General features: G+C 35.7%; 1 protein-coding gene across 10 annotated transcripts in view; it reads right to left on the reverse strand.

Annotated features, from left to right (window-relative positions):
• The window catches only part of LOC100252573 (ubiquitin C-terminal hydrolase 12), a 45299-nt gene that overhangs the window by 2286 nt on the left and 18285 nt on the right, over positions 1–24728 (reverse strand). For 6 of the 10 annotated variants that reach the window (XM_010660583.3, XM_010660586.3, XM_010660584.3 and 3 more), the window contains exons 10-27: positions 18840–18949; positions 17654–17728; positions 16854–16932; positions 16615–16761; positions 16441–16521; positions 16195–16314; positions 12612–12734; positions 7344–7421; positions 7108–7196; positions 6923–7031; positions 6776–6844; positions 6453–6563; positions 4691–4746; positions 4415–4592; positions 4203–4304; positions 4030–4101; positions 3892–3957; positions 114–179 (exon numbers count right to left, since the gene is read on the reverse strand). In XM_010660583.3, the coding sequence (XP_010658885.1) occupies positions 114–179; positions 3892–3957; positions 4030–4101; positions 4203–4304; positions 4415–4592; positions 4691–4746; positions 6453–6563; positions 6776–6844; positions 6923–7031; positions 7108–7196; positions 7344–7421; positions 12612–12734; positions 16195–16314; positions 16441–16521; positions 16615–16761; positions 16854–16932; positions 17654–17728; positions 18840–18949 (1731 nt within the window). The remainder of the gene's footprint in view (positions 1–113; positions 180–3891; positions 3958–4029; positions 4102–4202; positions 4305–4414; positions 4593–4690; positions 4747–6452; positions 6564–6775; positions 6845–6922; positions 7032–7107; positions 7197–7343; positions 7422–12611; positions 12735–16194; positions 16315–16440; positions 16522–16614; positions 16762–16853; positions 16933–17653; positions 17729–18839; positions 18950–24728) is intronic. The other 4 variants (XM_059742324.1, XM_059742322.1, XM_019224394.2 and 1 more) reach the window with 1 other exon arrangement.

Genomic DNA, 24728 nt, shown 5'->3' on the forward strand with positions numbered 1-24728 from the left:
AGTAACACTGACCAGAGCATTAATTTGAAACATAAAACACAACCAAACAGATAGACAATATGGGAACTGAAAATCTTATTCACAAACGTGCCCAACCAGAAAATAACACTTACCTCCTCTGCACGTAATGTCCAGTATTGATCATTAATGTTCTCAATCTTCTCATTGAGTGGGAAAATCTGCAGGGATAGTCACAGAATTACAAGCAGGATAATAAGAAACACAAACAAAGGATCTCTAATGATCTCTACTATCTTTAATAGAACTCGGAATCCTGTGGCTGTCCAAAGCCCAGAAGGTAAGTATGCAAGAAACAGCATTTGATACACTTCTTGGCTTTTCCAATAAACAACACGATTTTTTTTAGGCAACATCATTGCCAGAGCTGTTTTGGTTTGCTTTAGAACTCTCTAAGTACAGTTAACCGTTAACTACTTAGATTTTTTGTTGAAGCAACCAAATAGCTTTCGCAATGACATTCCGTCTTCATTTTTCTTCTTTGGCCTGCCCCTTCTCCAGTTTACAGGAAACCTCAACAAGTACCAGTTAAAATCAACCCACAAATTCTGACAGGTGCATTATCTGGGGAATATTAGATGACAAATGATTCACATTTCACAATTGAGGAATTTTTTAGATCACTCAGCAGGATAAAATAAAGATGATTAGGACTGACTGGATCACAAAAAGTGTGAGGAAAAGGAAGAAGGAAACAACAGGAAAACAAAAACTAAATTTGAATTCAATATTCTTTTTATTCTATCCTTCTCCAACTTTATTCTCAATGTAAATAGAAAATAATGAATTTGAAAATATGAGTCTTCAAATAATTCTTATTATATGTCACATTCCTTCATTTTTTTCATAGATAAAGAAGTATATATATTAAAAAGAGGCGCAAAAAGAGCAACCCAAAGTATAGAGGACATATACCCCAACAGTCAAAAGGCACAACCAAGAAAAAGAGCTACAAAACAGGAAGTGCTACAACACCGCCACCCACCCTCAACGAGTGCCCAACCAAACCAAGAAGCTAACTGAAGTTGAAGGACCATCTTCTATAAACATCTTAGTCCAAGACCCCAAAATACAAATAAAAGATCCAAATCCTTCCTTAGAGCTTTCCATAACCCAACACCAAACCTATTCCTCACTTCACAAGAACACCACCCCCCTTCTTTCCCATAATTCCTAATATTGTCCATGAAAGCGAATTCCATTTGCAAAGGAGAGCCTTATTGAGTGTTGAGAGAAACTTCACACCCAAGCTCCCCTTCCTCTTATTTAAACAAACAATCTCTCACTTTACTAAGCGTGGCTTCTGAACAAGAGTCCTGCCCCCCCAAAGAAAATCCCTCTGAATTTGCTCTAACATCAATCTGACTAACCTTAGCATGCAAAACAAAGACATAAAGTATATAGAAAAACTAGACAGAATGCTTTGAATTAGGGTAATTCTCCCTCACACAACAAAAAATGAGAACTAAGGCCTATTTCATAATTGTTTTTTAAAATAATTATGAAAAACATTTTTTGAGAATAATTTCTAAAAATTGTGTAGAATAAATGCAAGTTTCACAACTTGAAATGTTTTTAACCCGTTTTCTATGTTTTTAAATATATTTTAGAAATAGCTCATATATGTAGAACTTTGTTTTTAATCATTTTGTGTAATAATTTTTTAAAACAACCCTTAGAAGACAAGTAAAAACAATTAAAAGATGTTATTTGAAAATATTCTATTTTCTGTTTTTAATAATAGAAAACTATTTTTTGTTTTCTAGTTTTCAAATGTATTTTCTTGTTTTTTTTATGTTCTAGAGAACAAAAAATTGTTTTCAAAAACAGTTACCAAATAGACCCTAAAATTCCTTCCATTTTTTTAGCATTTTCACAGATCCGAAGAGATATTGAGGAATTCAAGAATCATTGTTGGAATTAATTTGATAATTACAATGAATTCACTGTACAATCCTACTCATAATTATATTTAGAATAAAACAACTATTACTCTAAGCTTGTGATCCAAATTCCAAAAGATATTCGATAAACCGGGAAATCAACTTTACAATCTCTATTTGAAGCTTAGAACTCTTACAGGCTCCATGTTTTTTGAATGATCAAATTCAGTAAAGGGAGCTCTGCATAAGTTTCTATTTTGTCTACTAAATTTCATACACGTACTAGTATAAACTACTTAAAAAACAGAGAAAAAGAATAACTAACAAAATGCAACAAAATCATTTAGCAGCAGTAGCATATCCCCTTCAAGAAACTCCTGAAGGACCCAATTTTCCATTAAAGATGGCAATCATAAAAGGAGGCACCAAGAATTGTTTCATTTATAGAACAGGATAACTTTCTCATTATTTCAAAATTTAAACTACCCTAAATGTTAAATTATTATCAACATTCAAACTGCTCCCAATGTTTGTGAATCAATCCAAAACCATCTAAGAAAGAGTAGTTATTATTGATCTGGGGTTCTTAGCAAGCAAGGAGGTCACCACATGGTCACACATCCAACCTTGATCAGACGGAGAAGCAGCTTCAAAGAAGAGAAAGGGTAGAAGAATTAAGTGATCTGGAGTAAATATTGCAAGACATTGTGATTCTTAGAGAATCCTGAACAGCAGGTTTAATGAGCTATATCTCAAAAGAGGAATTTTCTGATGACTTCATTTTTTTCCTCCAATGCCAAAATTTTAGAACTTAAAGAGCAACAGATAACATTTTTTTTTCTTTTAATAGGAAGATTAGAGAATATTATTAGGGGGTCACAATCCAAGGGAGCAGACCGAAGGCCAAGGGAACAACAAGACAAGAAAAAAAGGCAGACACAGGACTATGTTGTACAGGCAACACCAATTCACAAAAGACCCAGACCTTATAAGCTAATCGATTATAAGAACTTTCTCCCAAATTGCCTTCCATATAGAGAAACTGACTTTGGACAGGCTCTTCAAGTGTACGCATCCTCTTTACCTGGAAATAAGCAAGGCACACACAAACTAAAAGAATTGTAGAACTTAACCAGAAGCAACCACACTTGGAAACCCTCCTCACCAAATGATCTGTACTTGCCAGACCTAGCAATAACCTATTACATCTAATTCAAGAGTATTTCCAACATTGACAACTCCCAATTATTAGAATGTACTTAAAAAGCAAGGTCCCAATAACCATGAGGACACTCTTCCACCATGGATCAACCACCCATTTCTATGAGAAGTGATACTGAACAACATTGGGAAGATGGAAATTCCCCATACCAAATATCACATCAAGACCTTGCTTGATGACCATTACCCATAGAGGTAGTCATCCTTGAATGGAGAACTTCTCAATCTCTCCTAATAGCCTTTTAGCGACTAGCACCCACAAACTTCTCCTCCCTAGTACTTAGATCTCCCTCAACTTTCCTAAACTTGCCTAGAATAATTGTTCTCTGCTAGAATCAACCGAGAGAATTTTGACAAATGTTATGGTTCATTCCGATATTGGAAAGATTCCAACTCTGGCCACTAAAGCAAGACCCTTACAAAAATCCCAAGCACTAGGTCAGCCAATGTAAAAACCCCAGGAGACCTTCTCTGAACTCAAGCAGAACCATTATTCAGGATCGTGTACAGGCACCTTCAACATAGATCTAAGAAGATAATGTGAGTCTTGTGATTGTGGTGATGGACTAAGGGGGTTAAAGTGGTTCCCCTCCACCTCAACCGTGAGGGGAAAGCAAGATCAAGGTGAAAAGGAACGCTTTTACTTGATCTCATTGGTGAAGGCATGATCAAGTTAGGAGGTTCAAACAAATATTTCCTGTAAGGTAATCAAAGATTCCCTTTTCCCCACCACCCTAAAGAAATCATTTATTGGAATACAATCCATTACCTTGTAGATCTTGTGATAGAAAACTTCAAGCAATCTAAGTTCTGCATTAGGATGAGACAACTCCACCTGTTCCAAAATAAGGCACAAGGATGAGAGAGAGAGAGAGAGAGAGAAAGTGTGAAAAGCTGCAAGGGTTACCTTGGACTTAAGGTCATTTATCACATCCCCTACAGTGCTCTGTTTTGGCAATCTAATAGTATGAATCACTACCTGAGAACAATTAAATCAAGAATTACTAAAAATAAAAACTTGACATGACATATAAAGAACAAATAAGAAAATATAAGATGATTGTCATGGTCTGTACGCACTTCTTCCTTTGTAGCATGGTGAAAGGCAACTTTCAAAGTTTTAAGACCTTGTAGTTCTGGCAGAGGGATGTCCAATACTTCATAATATAGTATATCAGAAGTCTATCCAAAACAAAAAAAAAAATTGTTTTATGTCAGCCAACTAAACACACAAAGGAAACATGAAGGCATGATAAAGTCTCATGCAGAATCACAGCAATCTAAAGCACAACCTGATTGTAGTGGAGCAACATGTCTGATAAATGTTCCACTCCTCTGTACTTGATAGGTTGGGGTTTAGGTTGTTGGGAGTAACAGTTATGTGATGTAAGCCTGATTTTGGAAGAGTCATCCAATCCCAGATGAGCAGCTACTCTTTCCACAACATCATCATAATTGAAAAGCTTTGACCTAAATTTATACAGATCAGAGTATGAGCAAGTATGAGATCCAAAGTTTGATCAAAGTACTATTCAACCATCTAGTGAGTTTGTATTGGCATAACTTACAACTCAAGACAAAATTCATCCTCCTTAGGCTTCTCTAGAGAGCGAAAGCGAACAACCTACAAAAGTAAAATAAAAAAACATTTAAAGCTGAGGATAAAACATTTTCAGATATGCAAAATTCTGAAAGTAGTTCTTTGAGCCATCTATCAAAAAAAAAAAAAAACCAAGTAGTCCTTTGAGCGAAGTTTGAACTCAGTTCCAGAGTCACAAGCAAACTCAAGCCAGAGCATGCATAAATTGTTAACTTTTTGCCAGACATCTATCGTGTTCAAAGTGAAAAATAAAAATAAACATAAAAAGGTAAAAAAAAAAATTATTGAATGTAAGAGGAAAAAAGTTTTTTGATGTTACAAGTATGATGATGGTACTGAAATCTCAAGAGCAGCTACTTGTTTAGTAAGATTTTCAATCTATGAAGCTTCAAGTATGAGTACCTAACATTACTGGGAAGAAGGATTGAAAATTCAAAGAAATTACAAATAAGCCATCATAAAACCTTGTTCACAAGCCCAACCAAGCAAAGCCAAGATCACATAAGTTCAGGCTAAATGAAGCTCAGGGATGTCTATCAAACTAGGTTCAAAATGGGGCTTGAGCTTGCTATGTGAACTAAATAAGCAAGTCCAATGCCAAGAAAAGGGAAAACAACACAGTTAATTTGCAGCCCCATGTAGAAGGCAGGTTTTGAACCGACAAATTGCTCCTTTCCTTAAAAAAAAAAATAGAAAATGGCTGATCTGGCCTTCCTGGAAGATCCATTTGGTTTGAACTATAAAAGGTTTGAAAGAGAAGGCTAAATAAACAGATATATAATTTCAGAGAGTCATATTAATGTGTATTACAGCACTCCAAAATCGACAAATATCACTGAAAATATATACAAAGAACAATTAGCAAACATATCTAACACATAAAGCTACATATTATGAACCAAAAAAAATCCAGTATGACAAAAAATGTACAGTTTAAAAAGTCAATTTAGTGTTCACTATGCAAATTCTTAGGAATCTAACAGAAGCCAGAGTACACCAAGAGTTAAAGGACATAGGCAAGGAACTGAACACACACTTTTTAGTGTATTTTAATGGAAAGAAATGTGGCAATTTTTTATAACATTGAGTTACCATTTATCAAGTTGAAGTTCCATTAGTTACTATCATATAAGCAGGTTCTTGAAGGGTCGGATAGACAACAACCCTTCGTAGTTTTTCCTAGAATTGGCCCTTCGGATTTGTTTGGGTATAACTATCATTCATAAAAAAATAAAAAATAAAAAAATTCCCCTCCCCTGTTTTCCATTTCTTCATTTTTCATAGGAAGTAGAACAATTTATGATACACAAAGAGAGGTAAATGCAAAGAAGAATGAGCAACCCTTCATAAAAGGGAAAAAAATAGAATTAAAAAAAAACCCTAACTTGACCAAAGTAAGGAGGGAACTCCACGACAAACCAAACAATGCAACACCTATCCACCCCTTGTGCCCCCTTTTCCCAATTCAAAAAAAGAAAAAAGAAAAGAAAAGACATTTATTAAAAAAAAAAATCCAGTCCCACACAATTTTTTTCCTTTTTCCAGGGATCAACATTTTTAAGACTGGTACAAACTTTAAGACTTAATAGCCCAAGCCATAAACCAAGATAGTACTGAATGTCCTGTACAAAGAATCCACAATAACAGAAATCAAATTTTGAGATTGCAACATGTGTGACATGAAAATTTGGAAGATATTAATATCATCCAAAATGGTTCAAAATATATACCTGACGATTATGAACATATTCCAGAAATGAAGGAACATCAGGATAGCGACATTGTTGACTACTGTCAATTTGAAGGAGTCTCTGATAGCAAATTATATCACCATCCTCAAGCTGCAAAAAGAAAAAAGAATGCTAAATAGGAAAATTAAAAATTAAAAAAAAAATTGCTACAGCACAATTTACCAAAGAAACAACTTCATATTGATCATAGTCATGGAAAATATATGCCTGACTAGAATATAAGCAAGTAGTAAACTTTATTGGTAAAGAAGACAATCATCTGAAAAATAAACAGCTTGAAATTAGTCAACGACAATATATACCTGACTAGCACGAAAAGTGAGCCTCTTATCAATGTGTTCACACATGACATTAGGTTCAAATTTTATTTCCTGGAACCATAATATTATGCATCAGGGGACAAACCAACAAAATAATAATACAACTGAAACTGGAACTGGAAGACTGACCTCAAAAAGTTCAATCTCTTCATTGGGACTAAAGCCAGCCAATTCATTCAGTTTTGACAATATTTCAATTGGCTTTCCACTCCCCTTCACAAATAGCCTCCCAACATACCTGCCATCATAGAAAAAACCCTGAGTATTTCCACATAAAATTCCAGCCAAAGAAAAAAGCAGCAATCAGTAAATACCGGAGCTCCTCTTTCAAAGGGTCATAAAGTTTAAAGAAAAGGAGAATCTCCTCTTTTGTCTTCTCAGGTGGGGGAACCGGCCGTAAATCCTGTATGATTATATAAATCAGTAACAGTACAACAAACAGAGCTCCACAGAAACAACAAACCAATTACTTGAGTTGAACAAAAGTTAAACAGAAATACAAGCAATCAAGTATTAAGGAACCACAATCAAATTAATAAGCTAACATCACCTGCCCAAGTTCAACTTCCAAAAACAACTTTAGCTCAGCATGATTTGCCTTATTGGATACTTCCCTCAATTGTCCAACCTACAAGGAAAATGACACAAGCAACTTAAAATTTGCTTACCATACTGGTTAACCACTTCAGTTGAACACCTCACAGCTCCAACAAACTTCAAAACATATATATATATATATATATATATATATATATTCAAATAAAAAATGGAAATACTTCCAATCAAAATATGATATGATATCAGAAAAACAATTTTCAACCACACATGAAGCATCGTAATTCAATAATAATGCAAGAATTTCCACCCAAAAAAATAAATAAATAAAGAGAAGGAAGCACACTGCCACTACTCAAATCTGCAGAACTGGTTAAATATCCACCAGAAAGAGTCTATATGTTGCACAAATCATGGACATTCATTAATGTGTACAACTGCAAAATAACTTCAGTGAAACGCAAATGCCCAAATGAAGAGCAACATGAAACAACACCAATCAATCATTTTAATTGCTCCCTATTAAGCCTATTTTCCATAATCATTTCAGTCACTCCCTATTAGCCCAAATGTCATAATGAAGAGCAAGAGTGAAACACTATCAACCAATGGTTGAGAAATAGACATAATCTTCTCCACCAGATTTTCAAGCCTTTCCATTAAGCATCCCGCATACTTTGAGAAACGATTTAAGTGTAGAGAACCAGAAATTGTGATTTTTTGTAAGTCGAAACAAAATGCATGCTCCTACGATTAAGTATAATAACTGGCAAAGTTAAAAAAATCAGCCAAGTTTTGACTTAAAAAAAGAATGCCATACAAAACATCATGAATCAACTTCCTCAGTTAACTAAACACAACCAGGTTGTGACAGAGAAAAAGGGTATGCCAATAAAATATATATTACTTCTAGCTGGGTAAAGAAACAAGCTATTTCTGTTTAGGTAACTTCAACTTTATCAAGTTTTTTAGAAGCATTTAAACTTCAGAATTTTGAAGTCCTGAACAAAATTGAGCCAACGGTCAAATTTAGTCAATCTTTGCCCACATATCAAGATTCTAGATAGAACCAATACTCAAAAAATTTTGTATTGAACTAGTTGTTTCAAATTAAATCAGTGTATCAAATTCAAATACCAACTTTCATGTGCAACTGTAAGAATATGGATAAAACCTATTGTTGGTAAGCCCAACCAGTTACTAAAAGCTGCTAGGTTGCTTGAGGACCAATCCTCCATATGCACTTCCTTCATTGAAACCAAACCAAGACATGTGCCCTTTTCCCAAGTTGTCTCACCCACCACTTCTTCAATCAGCCTCACATCAACATCTTCAAACTCTACTGAGTGCCATCCACCAAAACCATCCTCAAATGGTCATTACCCTCCCCAAGGGAAGCAACTTTACCTCACTTCTCTCCAAACCAAGATTGTTCCTGGAAGGTGAAGGAGAAATAGTTACCTGAGTCCCTAAAGAAGAGCCCAAAAGAGAGAGAGAGTACCAGGGGGTCTTACCACTTCCACCATGAGGGCCACATCGGTCCATGAGGGTGAACCACCAGCGGAGGAGCTCAGGCATCTGAGAATCGAACCCTCTAGAGACGAGAAAGGCCCCAAAAAGAGCCAGCTCCACCACTGGGCTGATTATGCAAACATCAAGGACCACCTCAACACAACCCACACCTTCCTATTGGGACTGCGTCTTCTTGTAACAGCCCTGATCTAACCTGCAGGCCTCCTGAGGCTTGAAAACTTCTATTAGGCTGCTTGAAAGTTGGGCCCCTTCACTTGAAAAACCTTAAAAGAATTAGGCCTCTTTCAAGTCCTCAAGGCCCACTTCTTCTAACCCACCAACTACCCCACTTTATGCTCCCTTACTACACATCACACCTAAACAGTCCCCCTAGTAGCTTGTCTCCAATCACTGTCGCCCTCCACAACATCTACTAACCCACTACTTACCATAGACTTTTCAGAAATTTCAGCCACCACCAAAACTAACCCTGCTCTCTGCCCACACTGGAGCAACGCATCAACTGCCCCCTTCAGTAATAATGAAGATTGCCTCTTCATGCTCTCATTAGCGCATGACATTCCCGCAAGCTCACCCCTAACCCTCACACCATTACTCCCATTGCTCGGAACCACGAGAGAAATCCATGGTGGTGCTTCCCACCACAATTATCTAGCGAAGCAAGATAGGCCCACTACCACTTGCAACGACCGAAGCGTCCTTTTCTCATTTGAACTGACCAAAACTCTTACCCATTGCACGTTCCGGAGATAAGTTGTGTCCACAGCTCTAACCACTAATACCTGCCTTCCTAAAGAACAATCACTAATACCTATTTGTCTCAGATTCACTAGAAAACAACCATATAAATTAAGCTACCCTGGATTAGTTTTCAAATTAAAGTACATTGGTAAGTGAACTGCACACTAAGAAAAGGGAGGGGGAGAAAAACCAACAACAACAACGATATATTGCAAAGGTGGATACAAGGGCATTGATTGTCAAATAGTTTTGCAAAGCTCAGTATAAGTGTAGTGAAGGATGGATTGAAACATCCAGAAAAATTTTAAAAGTGACCTTCAGTTCTCTTTTTATTTACTAGTATGGTTAATACCCACAAGAGGATAATCTATAGAGCTGTTCTCATTACGGGTTTGTGGTTGGAAGGAATAGTTTCTTATTTGCAATTTGCTCATAACATCGTCTTTCTTTATACTGCCCATAGTCCCAAGCCCAGTCTTTGGCTCTATGCAGCAGTATCCAAACCTTAACACAGACAAGCAATGACAAGGCACAAATTTGATCTCGATCATATTAGAAGATTAACATCCATTCAAGTTATTGATTCATTTATCAATGCCTCTCCTTAGGAGGTAACCCCAGAGATGCTCATTTTTAAGGTCCAATCATGGATAAAGTTTCTAAACTACTTAATGGGTCCAGGATTCTGTATTTGGATCAGCTTATGAAAGGAGTAGTACAAAAAGAATGAGCCAACCATGTCCTTTTTCTTTTTTTTTCTGATAGGAAAGCAAAAATGCATTAAAAGCGCCAAGAAGAGCGCACCAAAGTAGCCAACCATGTCCTATTACACTAGTAAAACTTGTAAATCAAGAAGTTTCCCATTCCCCATATATGGACTCTTGGAGGTTCTTCCTAGATTGATGAAATAGGTCTTTATTAGGTTGGCATGAGACTTTTGTAAGCAAGAAAGGAAGAAAGGTTTGAAGGACAGCACCATTGTGTTTGTTCTGGAACATTTGACAAGAACGTATTAAAGAACTTTCAAAGACTTGAAACACACTAATCAATTTTTAAGAGAATCTTTTCTATATCTTCTTTTCATTTGATCCAAAAGGTCTTGTAAGTTGGTATTTGGTCCTTGTTAGTCTTTATCGATTGTAGAGGGCATTACTAGTGATATTCGGCTCTTTATTCTTATGTTTGTGCCTTTCAACACCCTTTGCATACTAACCATGTACTTGGGCTGCATCTCCCTCCCTTTTTGGGCACCCTTTGATAAATTTCCTCTTGGCAATTCAGAAAGAAAATATCTCCTTCAAGGTATTATTACTGCTATTCAAGGTCATCTGGTTCCAACCAACTTTTCCATCTCCAAAATCCTGGACCAAGTAGCCTTCAGAACTTTATCTATAAAAAAAAAGTAGCCTTCAGAACTAAGAAAATCTAGATGGAACTGTCATTGGCGAGTGGTTCTCACAATTCCCAGGGAGCATTCCTTATGGCACTGGTGACTAGAAGGATTATGGTTTGCACAAGAATGAGAAGGATGACACCTCCCGAGGCAGAATGCTGCAGCTATTTCTTGGAAAACTATAATCCAGTGACACCAGGACTGCATTCATCAAATATGGGTGCATTGGATTATTGACCAGTTTCTGGGAGGATATGTGGTGGAGGAATCAACCCTCTAGCACACTAGCTTTCACCTCCTCCCTAGACCAGAATTTTGAATCCAGAGGATTTCTAAGGGACCAATCCATGAACTTTCCTCCCCTTTAATATCCTCACATAATGTGTTTTTTTCTCCTCAGTCTTGGATGAGAAATGTTGCACAATGGAATTCAGTAATTTATTCTCCAAATCTTTCCTTTGCATCCCCTCAAAGCTGAAATCTTCACTGATTCCATCAAACATGTTCACTTAGACAACCAAGACTTCTTTGAATTCTCCATCTAGAAGCCAACCGAGAACAATGTTTACTAAAACTATATAGGGTCATAATTTTCCAAATCCATGTAAAATGTAGATCATGATGGATATCCATGCCCCAAACTAAAGGGAGTATCAGAAAGTTAAGTGCATAGGAATCAGATATTGTAATAAGGGCAAAACAGTCTTCCATCACACATTTGCACAAGCATTTACACACTATATATATATATATATATATATATATATATATATCGATTTAGTTTTGTTTTCTAACAATTAAACAAGTCCTTATTCCTCTATTTAGGTCATTAAGCACTAAGACCAAGAATCTGTCTTCAATATTGACCAACAATCTCTCTTTAATATTCCTCTCTCAATGTTAACAAAATTACAACAAGTGGCTTCAAATAGTTTTGCTCTCTAACAATAAAATATGCATACAGTCCTTCATCAAGTAATCCAACATACCTACCAAGAGTTCATTTTAACTTCATCTACCAATATCTTCACCCAACCTAAGGTCATTAAAAGCAACTCAATTGGAGCAGAAGAAATGAAACAAGTCAACTCACATAGAAATAACAATGGGAAAGGACGCATCCACCAAATACACTCTCAATTGAATATTAAGATGTTGGACATCAATGATATTAATTCTAAACTTCATGAAAAGGTACACTATTTTAAGGGTCTGCATCATCCAAATATAACAATCCATAAGAACAAGCACTAAAAACACTCTCAACCCTCCACTCCTGGCCTTCATCTGCTGTGCATTTGAGATATACAAATGGAAATCATATTCCTCAGGAACTTATTCTACAGTGTTCTTTTAGCACCTACCTCCAAAAGTTGTCAGACCAAGTACAAAAACAGAGTTCCTTTTAATAGAATGGCTAATGCTACAAAGTAAGCATGTTCACAAATACATAAATATCAAAATAAATTTAAGAAAAAACCAGTTATTTTAGACAACCATGAGGTATATCAGCTGTTTCTGATGAACATACATACATACAGACATATATACATATAGTTGATACTGTTGCACACAAAAAGATGCAGAAGTACTCACAGATTGTGCTTCCTCCTGGAGTGTCAAAGGACGATTTGGACGATATGTATGGTTTTGGCGCTTTGCCCACAGCCAGAAACGTTGAAATTGCACTGGTATACCGAACTCTTTCGCAACTTCCTCCTGAGGAACAATAATATAAATAAAAAATGTTGATTGTGATTGTACATTGTTTTGTGAAAACAAACTCCAATTGAAATAAATCTAGAATTGCTAATCTATAACAAGAAATAGAATATAAGAGGCATTATTTTCTACCAAATTGATTTAAAAATGGTGAACAAATAAAATAAAATAAATCTAGAAATTGAAGGCAGAAAAATAAAATTAAGAAATAATGCTTGGGTTTGACTATTTCCACCAGCCTCACAAGGGGGCCTAGATAATTTATCAAGTTAAAGTCATGTTCATTAATACAAATCCATTTAGCAAGCTATCCAACTAAATACCATTTGTTTTTTATAAATTGATTATTCATGAATAAATTTTATCAAAGCAAAAGAATTTCTCATAAACCAAGAAAAGAAAAAAGAAAAAATATTATGGCTTCCATCAAGTGTCAAGCTAAAAAAATTAATCTTGAGTCAAGATGACTTCAAACATCATATTTCAATGCAATCCTTTGGATTATGGATAAATTTTGGAGAACATCTTTAAAATACATAGTGTAAATCATACAATTAAATTCAACATTGATGAAAAACCCTGTCCTTATTCTACCAGTTGAGACTCCCAAGCAATGGCCCCCACAAACTGAAAAATATCTTAAGCGACCTTAATTGTACAGTGTTATTATCAGTCTCAATCATAGTAATGAGTCTGTGCCTTGTTATCAGACCCTAAGTGAAAACATTTAGCTGACTTTTCTGTGCTCAATTAATGAATCATTGATTCATATATGTTCCTATAAATATCACTAAAATCAAACATCAAGTTAAGACTTTTTATATAATTATCTCAAGTATAAAATTTTTATTTGTTTTGAAGTCAAAATTTCCTTTGGACAATCTTTCATTTTAGTATGATTGTTTCTACCTTGTTCATAGAAGCATTTGCAGCACAACCAATTGCAGTCTTGCACTGCTTAAAATTTAGAAGGTTACCCACACACAGGGAAGAGATAAGAGCAAGTGAAGAAGTTATTAGCAAGGGTTTCATGTGTGAAAGCAAGAGCATTTGTTGGCCATACATTTTTCACACAGGAAAGGATGATCCTCCTCTTCTGTGTAACTGTTTCTGCCTTCACCCATAAAATTACTTACAGCACAACTAACTGCCATCCAAGAATGTGTCAAGTTTAGAATGCACCCAAACATTTGGCAGAGATGCAATAGCAAGTGGAAGACTTGATTCCAAATGGCTTGTCAAGTCTTGAAGCAAGAGGCCATGCATTGACCATGCCTTTCCTACAAATAAAATGTGATCTTTTCCAATCCACTCGATCATTTCTGTCTTTGTTCATGGAACTATTCCAAGCACTAGCAATTCCAGTTGTGCTGCATGAAATGAATGTCGTCCACATAGAGCAAAGATGCAAAGGCGAGTGGAAGGCTTCATTGCCATGGGATTAGATTGTAGAAGCAAGTCTTTGTGTTGCTTGTGTGAAACTACATCTTAGAAGATAAGAAAGAGACAGCACATAACCCCTCCACAGGTAACTGAACTGACAGGCAATCCCACCATGCACATGGCAAGCCTTCCCCCACACCCCAAAACAAGTGGGACATCCAGGTATGAATCCTGCCCAATGCATGCTCTGTTGAGAGGGATTGTGTAACGAGAACTTTCCCTGGTCCCATGAAGCAGGGCTTGAAGTTTTCCCATCATCAGGGAAAAAGACTAAAAGAGACTGTTTAGGTGCATGGAGACAAAAATTATGACTATGGATCATTTTCAACTATAGCAAATTGAGAGGTAGAATAACTCCTGCTGGGTCATTCAAAACTTGAAAAGTTATGCATATATTTTGAAAATTCTGTAATGAATTATGTAAGCTTTAATAGAATGAAACCATGTTACAATGGAGGTTTGGGTGGAAGAGGAGAGTGCAAGAGAGATCACACTTCAAAATCCATCCATTTATCATGGCAATTGTTTTCAGTTTTACACTGGGAATCTCACAAATGGAAAATCCAAGGGGCTTTCTCACAAATGGAAAATCCATGTCTACTAACCATGCCCGGGTTATATAGGACAGAGGAAACTCAAAACAAATGGCAAGTCCTGGAACAGTTAGCAGTATACAACAAAAATTAGATGTTTTATTTTTATTATTATTTTTTTATAGGCAAATCAGATAAATAAATTAAAAAGAGCATATCAATAAAAGAATGAGGAGCACCCAGGTATACAAGAAACATACACCAAAGAAGTGAAAAAGAAAAAGAAAAAGAAAAAAAAAAGACAAACAGAAAAAGCCAACAAAAAGGGGATGACTAACAAGCTAGAAGATGGTAAAGCACCAATGAAGTCTAAGATAAAGTCCTAAGATACACAAATTTGATTCATAACATAACTCAAAGGGGGCACTAAATTTGAAACTAAGGAAAGAACACAAAGATCATCTTTGTCTTTCATTTTCTTTTTCTCCTACTTTAGAAAACTTGGGTACATTTGAAATAGTAATCATGTCCAACATATGTCCCATATGCCATGTCAACATGGATAAATTAAGGGGAAGGAGGTGAATCTACCAAACATATGTAAAAAGGATATGACCAAAAGTAAAGTTGGATACACCATGCACAATTGTCAATTCAAGTTCTAAAGTAAAAGGATTTTATTCTAAAAAGGACTTGGTGAGGCTTACTTGTTCATTAAAATAAATTTAATGAACATATTTTCTAATATCTATGTTGCATGGGTTTGGGTATGAGCATCAGATATAGGTACGTGTCATAACTCAAATTTTAGGATACAAGAACTCGACTAAAAGGGATCCAAAAAGGGGCAGGGGTACTAGAATATGACATAATAAAAGAAAAGCCCATTAAAAATAAATTGGAAATGAAGAAATCCTTTTTAAAAAGCTTCCATCTTTTTCCTCTAATCCCTTTTCTTCCCCTTATATCCCTAGATATTCTTACAAAAAATTATTTTTTAACTAACTTTTTTTTTATAATGTGATTATTACCAAGAAAGTTGAAAGAAGAAAAGAATATCTATGGAAAATCAAGAAGTCACACACAAAGTAAAATAGGAGTGTCTAACAAGGACCCCATACCTACACACATGTCATGTCATGTCAACATGGCTACAATGGGTGAACTTGAAGGATCCGGGTATTATAGATACAGGTTTTCCCCTTCTAACTAATTTCCAAGTGTATTTAGCAAAAGATAAGTGATAAACCAAACAGAAATCATTGCTCTAGATTGGAAGAAATTGAAACTTCAATTAGAACATAAAAACTCAATGCGGGCAGATTTCCCAAGGCCCCATATATAAGCCTTCCAGAGCTACATAATATTAATTGGCATGAACGTTAATGAATAGTTAGAAGCAAAACTAAATCTTATACTTCTCCAGCCAACCAAAGCTTACTGAAACTTCAAAATAACTTTAACATAAAAAGGAGTACTACCTTGAAAAGGTTAAAAGGAGTCTGTTTCTGAATCCGAAAACTACGAACTTTGTCATGATCCACAAGGTCAAAATATATGTCCCTTCCAATCTGTTCAATAAGGTCCTCATTCCGAGCAACCTAGAGGCAGATATGACTGATTTAGTGAATAATAATCCATGAGGCAGAGACTAAATTTCAAGGAAATAACAACCCACGGAGAGAGCTAGAGAGAGAGGGAGGAGAGGGAGAAGGTGAAGTCCTAACCTTTATGATAGTGTAAAGGTGAGCCTCTGCTTTTTCCTTTCTCTTTTGCTCTTTTTCTTCTTGTTCTTTCTTCAACCTTATCTGGAATATAATAACTAAAGTGCTCAATACAATTCTATTGAAAGAACAGAAGTTTGAAGAACTCAACTCAGTATTTACAAATAAACATCTTACTCTAAGGTGTTCAGCAATATCCTTCTCGTCCACATTACAAATTATTTTCTCCTTGTCACTTTCACGTATATACACAAGCATGTATGCATTTGAGTATTTTGTAAATTTGAATGGAGAGTTGTTGAATCCGGGATTTGTCTGGGGTAGCTGTTGGATACAGACAGATATAATATTGATAAGAATAAGATTAAAATAAAAGTAGAAAGAAAACTTACAATCTATGCTTGTGAATAAATTACCTCTTCCTCACCACCATACTGCTCCTCTAGTGCCCTCTTAATATCTTCTTTTGTCACCCGTTCATCATCAAATTTGAACCTAAAGCAAAGAACTCCAATTGAAAGTTAGAATAAAAAATACAGAAACGACACTAGTGAAAATGATGAGACACCATAATTAAAATAATAGAAAATCAAAATGAAGAAAACCAAAGGCTACTCAGGAATAGGTGTATTAACACATAAGAGCATCCTCAATGCAAAATACTAAAACAGCAATACAAAAGTTATTTTTTGACATTAGCAATTGCTCTCCAATGCAAATGCTAAAATAGAAGTCCTAAATTTTAGTACATTACTCCAATGCACAATGCCAAACATAATGCTATGATTGTTTTGGCACATAAATAGCATTGCCTATTGGAGCAAGAATGCTAAATGCTAAATGCAAATGCTATATTTCAAGGATAGCATTCCCTTTAGTATCCCCATTGGAGATGCTATAAGAAAATGTCATTGCAGCCTGACAACTGCATGAATGCACACTCATGAAAGTAAGAAAGAGAACAGCCCAATGATAAGAACCTGAAGGCAGAGGGAATTTTTTTAATACAGTCCACAAAAGCAAGTGGCAAACCAAAATAAATAGAGAACTAGAAAATGACATGGCAGCTTTGGGAAAGTTGTCTAAACACAGTAAAACATAAATAACTTTGTACAAATGAGAGAATGAACATGCACTGAGAGAACAAAAATTTGGAAGTAACAAAATTGGTAAATTTGCTGACAGCTGTCAAAACTTTGGGAAATTCAATGCTTACCACTGATCAGAGAGTGTTGGCCTTATATAAGCATAATAATGTCCACCATGCACCCCACCACTGTGAACCAAAACACTGCAGACAAACAATTGAGAATAATAGGAATTCTACCATAATAATACATTTTAACAATCTGTTTACTGATAGCATTAATGGGACATCCATCAAACTAGTGAATCTTAGTAAACAGCATTATGAAAGTCAACCATGCACCATTAAAAGAAAAGAATAGGGTCGATGCCACTTCAGAGTAAAATTCCTTGGAGGAAACTCAAAAGTACAAATTTTTCCAAGTAGAAGGATCTAACACGAGAAGATACCCACAAAATCAAGATAATAGGAGATTTTTATTTTATGTTCATAATGTTCACTTTGTAGGAGTCTTTTTTCTTTTCTTTTTTTCCTAATTTTTAGAAGTTTCTAGATTTTAATCGTCAAAATCAAGCCCCATAGGTTACTAGATTAGTTATTTCAATTTTTTACAGGCATCTGTCAGGGTAATTTTATAATATTAACATAACTTTCTAGGTTTTTATGTTCACAGTTTATGGAGCCTATAAATTGTCCTTCCAATAGGCTTTCAAATTGAAGTCTAGACTACATCAGTAAAATTTCCTAATAAATGAAATTGAAGTGTATTGACTGTATTGCAATAAGGGCACTTCCCTACAATTTCTTCTATACATAATAAATTGATGGTGCAAGGAATACAAGCTACACCAAAGAGGCATCTCCCATGAACGCAATATGGGAATGTTCGTTTTTCCAAAATATATTATGGATGCTGCAATAAATTGATCTGTTCCATAGGTGGCATCCCAACAAATAACATTAAGTTATACCACATTTTGTTAATTTTGTGTAGTTTTTTATTTTAGTTTGGTGGATGGCAGTTTGGGAAAGAATGGTAAGTGGTTCTGTGGGGTAAATGGAGAATTACAGTCTGTCTTACACACCTTATTACTTCCCTCTTCTTATTGATAAGTAACAAAATATCAACTTTATTGAAGCTACAAACTTTGTAAGTTGACCAACCCACGGAGCAACAAATAATATAATTACTATTTATTATCAAGACATTGGATAACGGGTACAATATGAACAGGAATGAATGTTTTGCAAGAGATTTCACCAAATAAAAAGAAGAGGTTACCAAATAGAACAGGAAAACTGAGACTGCTAATACCTGTGAAGGGTGTAAAGATTGCGAACACTCCTATCGGCATCTGGTGATAGATATTTGCCATTCTCTCTATCAAGATCAAGTTGCAAAGGGAACTCATAGCGGTCATTTATCTGTTGGCCACCAGTGGAACAGTTTATCAAAGCTATTAACAGACAAAGGCACACACACGTGTTTGATTTCTCAGAAATAAAAGAAACCTTAGTCACAAGGGGAATGCACCCAATAAATAAAAAAAAGAAACCAAAATCAGAAAGAATTTAACAAGGCATTTCATTGATACCTTTTCTTTTGACAATTGTCGATATGTTTTGAGCAGAGTAGTGGGTAGAAATCATACAAGGGTGTCAAACTTTGCATTAAACAGATGATATTATTTTCTTCTCAAGTTAAGATATCCTTAATATCAAGTGCATTCTCTCAGTTTTGTTGTGGACACCAGGACTAAAGGCTAACCTCAGTAAGAGCATCCACTTTGGAATCAAGGTCAACCATGATCTTTCTAAAGGTTAGCCACTGCATGAGGTTGCAACATTTAGTGCCCTCTTTCATTTATGAGTCTACCTTTGGGTGGGAATCCAGGAGCTCCTCCTTTTTGGAACTCTGTTTTAGAAGAATCTCCAATAGTTTCAATGGTTAGGAGGCAGTCTATTTGATCCTTAGAAGGTATAATTACACTCAGAAAAATTCTTCTTGGTTTACATTTCTATTTGTTATCCTATCACTTAATCAAGATCATCGTTAAGGTAGCAACTAGAACTGAGAGAAGCCAGTGGGACATTTCTTTATCTGAGATTTAGGAGGGTAGATGGATCATTGAATAGGTTGGAATCAGGTGTACAAGCCAAAAGGTGAAAGGGGATTTGGCACTGATAAGGTTTCTTTGAGGAATAGAGTTGTCTTGGCTATATGTAGCAGAGGAGATGTCCATGCAGGGTCATGCACTCTAGCACAAGATTGTTATAATTATATATGGATCAAACTTTAACGGATGGGATGCCAACATGCTGGTTAGATGTTTATACTGTTTTCCATCGAAGCTATTGCCCAGAGCTTCCTGATTTCTTAAGTTTATGCCCCCCTTTTTTCTTTTTTTTTTCTTTTGATAGGCAATCAGAAAATATATTTAAAGCACTCCGAAAATGAGCACACTAAAGTACACACAGCATATACAAAAGGTGTCAAAAAAAGGTACAAAAGAAGAGAGAAAGCCAATCATATGGATATTGATAATCTTCTATTTACATTCCAACTCATTCCAAAAAATTACACATAAAATACAATTTTATTGCTTGATCCATTCGTTCAACATTTTTAAATGACCTCTTATTTCTCTCCTTCCAGATAGTCCAAAATAAGCAGAAAGGAACAGTTCTTCAAGCTTCCTTCCACTTCTTTCCAACAAATGATTCATGTCAACTTAAAAGAGTTCCTCTCAGTAAACATTGCATCACCTAAACTATAGCAAACAAAGAGTAAATCAACTACCACAAGATGTTTGCTTTAGAGCAATGAAAGAGTACATGATCAACTATTTTTCCTCTATTTTAAATATATAACACCCATTTGGCAACATCAATCACCTCCATTTGAGCTAATCTAATGTCAAAAAATCCTCCTCCAAACTACTTTCCAAACAAAGATGCCCACCCTTGTCGAAGCACATATAATATCATAATTTTATTCATTTTTATGTTAATTATAGTACAATTATCTGTTTTTAAGAAGTTCTATATCCGTTTGTATTTTAGAGGGGAGATCAACCCTTATGATGTTTCTATTTGCTTTCCACTTCAAGAGATTCCTATGGCTCAACTATTTGTAGTCATTATGGATCCTCTCTTTCTTGGAACTTTATTTTTTTCTATCCAAAACAAAATTCATCAATACCAAGTTAGAAATGCATGAGAAAGATAAGAAATTTTTCCTAAATATACAAATACAAACTCTAATAAAAATATCCAATGTATAAAATGTCTACTATATACTACACACAACTACACAAAACAAAAGAGATTTTGTTCTCCTAAGAACTCCATGCACCTACAAAAGCAGGTCGAAACTTTGCACCAAAATTTGTTGTATCAAAACCATTATTTTTTTTTTTATTAGAAACAAAATATATATTAATAATAATAAAGGTACAAGAGAAAGATGAGAGGTCCTTCCCTCAAAAATGCAGATTCTGATCAAAGTAAGACTAGACACCCCACTATACAAAAACTATTACACAAAGGCATCCTCCAACCATCTCAAACTTTTGAATCACAAACTGAAAGCCAGTTGAGTTGAATAACATTAAGTGGAACTCTTCTAAAAGCAACAGTACATGAGGCCCAAAGAGAGGAGTAGAAGGGAAGCAAATCCCATAACATCCCTTCCGATCTCCACTTATCCTAAAAAATCCTAGCATTTCTCTCTATAATCCACAATAAAGTGAGGCAAGCAATTTTCCAAAGAGACTTGCCTCTGATTGAATTCCCCAATCCTCTAAAAGAAATAATCATCATACATCCAATACTCCTTGTTAGAACCTAATCCATCCTTGCAAGGCTAAAGAGCTTGTGTCATAGCCCTAAAGTTAATGGGCAATCTAGAAAAAGATGATCAATCAATTCTCAATTTCCTATGCATAAAATGCACCACTGAGAACTAAGAGATTTGTAGGATCTTCTCAACAGTAGCATGTCATTGATGTTTACCTTCTTTGTGCTACTAACCAAGCAAAGGCCTTAACGTTTGAAGGAGTTTTGATTTCCATAGAAAATTAGCTTGAAGGAACAGGAATCGATTTGAGAAATTGTACAAGACCAAGAAAATTCTTTTTACTATAAATAAGTTTGGGGAGGATAAGGACCAAGTTTAATCTACATCAAAATGAAACAAATGCACTGAAGTTCAATTTCTATATCAATGAGATTATGACATAAGTTAAAATTCCAAGAGAGCGAATAGGAATTACCACAGACAACTAAGATGGTGAGTTTTTCACTAAGATAACACTATAGAGAGACTTGGAAATTGTGAACGCAAAAGTTGGTCGCCCCATCATAGATCTTCCTAGAATCAAATTCTATTCCCATTCCCCACTACAAGATGGATATATAGGGAAAAATCCTGAAAAACTTGTGCAATAGCCTTCCAAGGACATCTGTGTGACCATTTAACCACCATGTTGGCATCACATCCATTAGGATGTGTCCCATAAATACACGTAATAACCCGATGCCAAAGATCACAACTTTCCCTAGGGAACCTCCAAAGCCATTTCCCTAAAAGAGCACGATTTCTCAAGGAAGTCTTCCCAATCCCTAGGCCTCCTATCTCCTTTGGCCTACATACTACATCTCAACTAATCAGATGATCTTTCTTACTCTCCCCAGCCCTTGACCAAAGAAAGTCCCTTTGCAATTTCTTAATCTTTGAGGCTATTGATATTGGGATCTTGAAAAAAAGAGGAAATAGCTAAGGATGTAAGACAAACATGAATGAATTTAAGGTAATCTTTCCCCTTAGTGACAAAAAGGCATGTTTTCCACCCATCCAACCTCCTCGAAATTCTATTAACCACCAGATCCCAAAATCCTATTGTCTGTGGATTCCCTCCTAAGGGAAAACCTAGATAAAACAAAGGCCATTATGATCATTATGTACGCACAAAGTTTCAATTAAGATGAATTAACATTAATTGGAGTGCCCTTGAAATCTAAAGTTATCGAGGCCCACAAAGAGGAATAGAAATAAATTATGTCCCATATTGATTTGTAATTCTCCACTTATCCTTGAAAATCATTGCATTTCTCTCCGGCTATCCAAATCAAAGAAAGGTGAGCGATTTCCAAAGGGTGTTGCCACTACCCATGCATTTGAAGGAAATGGCCATCATGTCGGGTATGTTCTTAAGAGAAACCTAATCTACCCTATCCACGCTAAATAATCTATGCCAAAGCACCATAGTCATTGGACAATGCAAAAAATGATGATCAATCATCTCGCCACTCATCATACACATAGTGCAATGATCAAGACCAAGGGCTTGATTGGTCTTCTCACTTGTAGCAAGTCATTGGTGTTGACTTTCTTGTTGGCCACTAAGCCAAGCAAAGGCCTTGACCTTAGATGGGGCTTTAAATTGCCGAATGAATTTTGCTTCAAGAAATAAATAGAAGCTAGTAGATTAGACAAGGCCAAAAGGAAAGATTTTACTAAAAATATACCGAAAGAAGATTAAGCCATTGGTGTTCACGTTTTTTTTTTTTATCACCAGCCACAAGAAGGTCTTGACCTTACATTGGGCTTTAGATTGTCAAATGAATTTTTCCGATACATTGGATATGGCTAAGAGAAAGGATTTCACTTAAAACATACCTGAAGAAGATAAAAACCAAGCTCTCTTGTCAAGGATGGAATCAAGTGCACAAGAGAGAGAGAGAGAGAGAGAGAGAGAGAGAGAGGACATTAGTCTTTCCAAATCCTTTATCTCCACATTAGTAAGACTATAACAAAATATAAAGTTCCGAGAAAAAGGATAGGAGGTTCCAAGAATAGATGAGAAAGATGAGTTTCTAATTGTCACAACTCTAAAAATATTTGGAAATTGAGAGCATAGAGGTTGAATACCCAACCACAAGTATTCCCAAAAGCAAATTGCCCCATTCCCCAAGACATAATAGGTATAACCAAAGAAATCCTAGAAAACTTGTGTCATGGTCTTCTAAGGGCATCGATTTGACCACCTAATTATGATGTTGGCATCCCAACCAATTGGATGAGTTCCTTACATACTCAAAATTACCTTACGCCAAAGAGCATCACTTTTGCAAGGAAACCTTCAAAGCCATTTTTGTAAGAGTGTTTTATTCCTTAAAGCAATCTTCCTAAACCCCATATCGCCTAAAGATACAAACGTTTTTTTTCAACCATCTAACCTCCACAAAATTTTGTCTTACCATCAAATCCCAAAAAACACTAGCCTTTTGGTTCCTTTTAAAGGAAGACCCAAATAGGTTAATGGTCATTTAGAAACCTTACATTCAAGCATTAAAGCCAACCTAGGGTTTGATCCTAACTCATGTATCCATAGTTGTGAAAGGCACGCCCAGGCTCGGGGCGGCGCGACGCCTCTTAACGAAGGTGCCGCTTAGGTGCGACGCGGTCGCCTGACTGGCCTCCGACCAGACACGCCCTCCTTCTTCTCCTTCTCCTTCTCCTTCTCTTCTTCAGTTGTCATCAGGTTGCAGAGGGCTGGGGCTGAGGAGCCCCAATTTTTTTTAAATTTTTTGGGTCCAAAACAACGTCGTTTTGGTCCCTGTTCTTTTAAAAAAAACAGGCCAAAACGCCGTCGTTTTGGCCCTGTTTTCCCTTCCAGCTCCCTTTTATGGTATTTTTGAACCCGACACCACTCCCAATCGTGCCCTAGCCTCAGTCATGCAGTGGAGAAGTGAAGAAGAAGAAGAAGAGGAAAAATAGAGGAAAAATAGTCACGTACCTTCCGAGACCTCGGTATTTTTCTCTTTTCTTCACTTTTCTGCATTTTTTAATGATATTATTGAATTGTGGACAAATTTCATATTTTGGTTTGGAAACTTTGGATTTGGATATGTATTAGGCTATTAGCAATATGGATTTGGATTTGTTTTTATGCTTGGAGTTCTTTATTTTTATGTTTTGTTTGATTAAATTGAAGTTTTGGATGATATTTGATGATTTGTGTTTAGGACAAATAAATGATTGTTAAATTTGATTATATTATATAAAAATATATATGTAAATTAGGGTGCGCCTCACTTCACTAAAGTTCGCGCCTTGCGCCTCAGGCTCCAGGACTACTTTGCACCTTGGTGCGCCTTGAGCCTTTTAAAACTATGCATGTATCAACTAAATAAAGTGTTC

Source organism: Vitis vinifera, chromosome 13, assembly GCF_030704535.1.
Source record: "Vitis vinifera cultivar Pinot Noir 40024 chromosome 13, ASM3070453v1".
Taxonomy (NCBI): Eukaryota; Viridiplantae; Streptophyta; class Magnoliopsida; order Vitales; family Vitaceae; genus Vitis; species Vitis vinifera.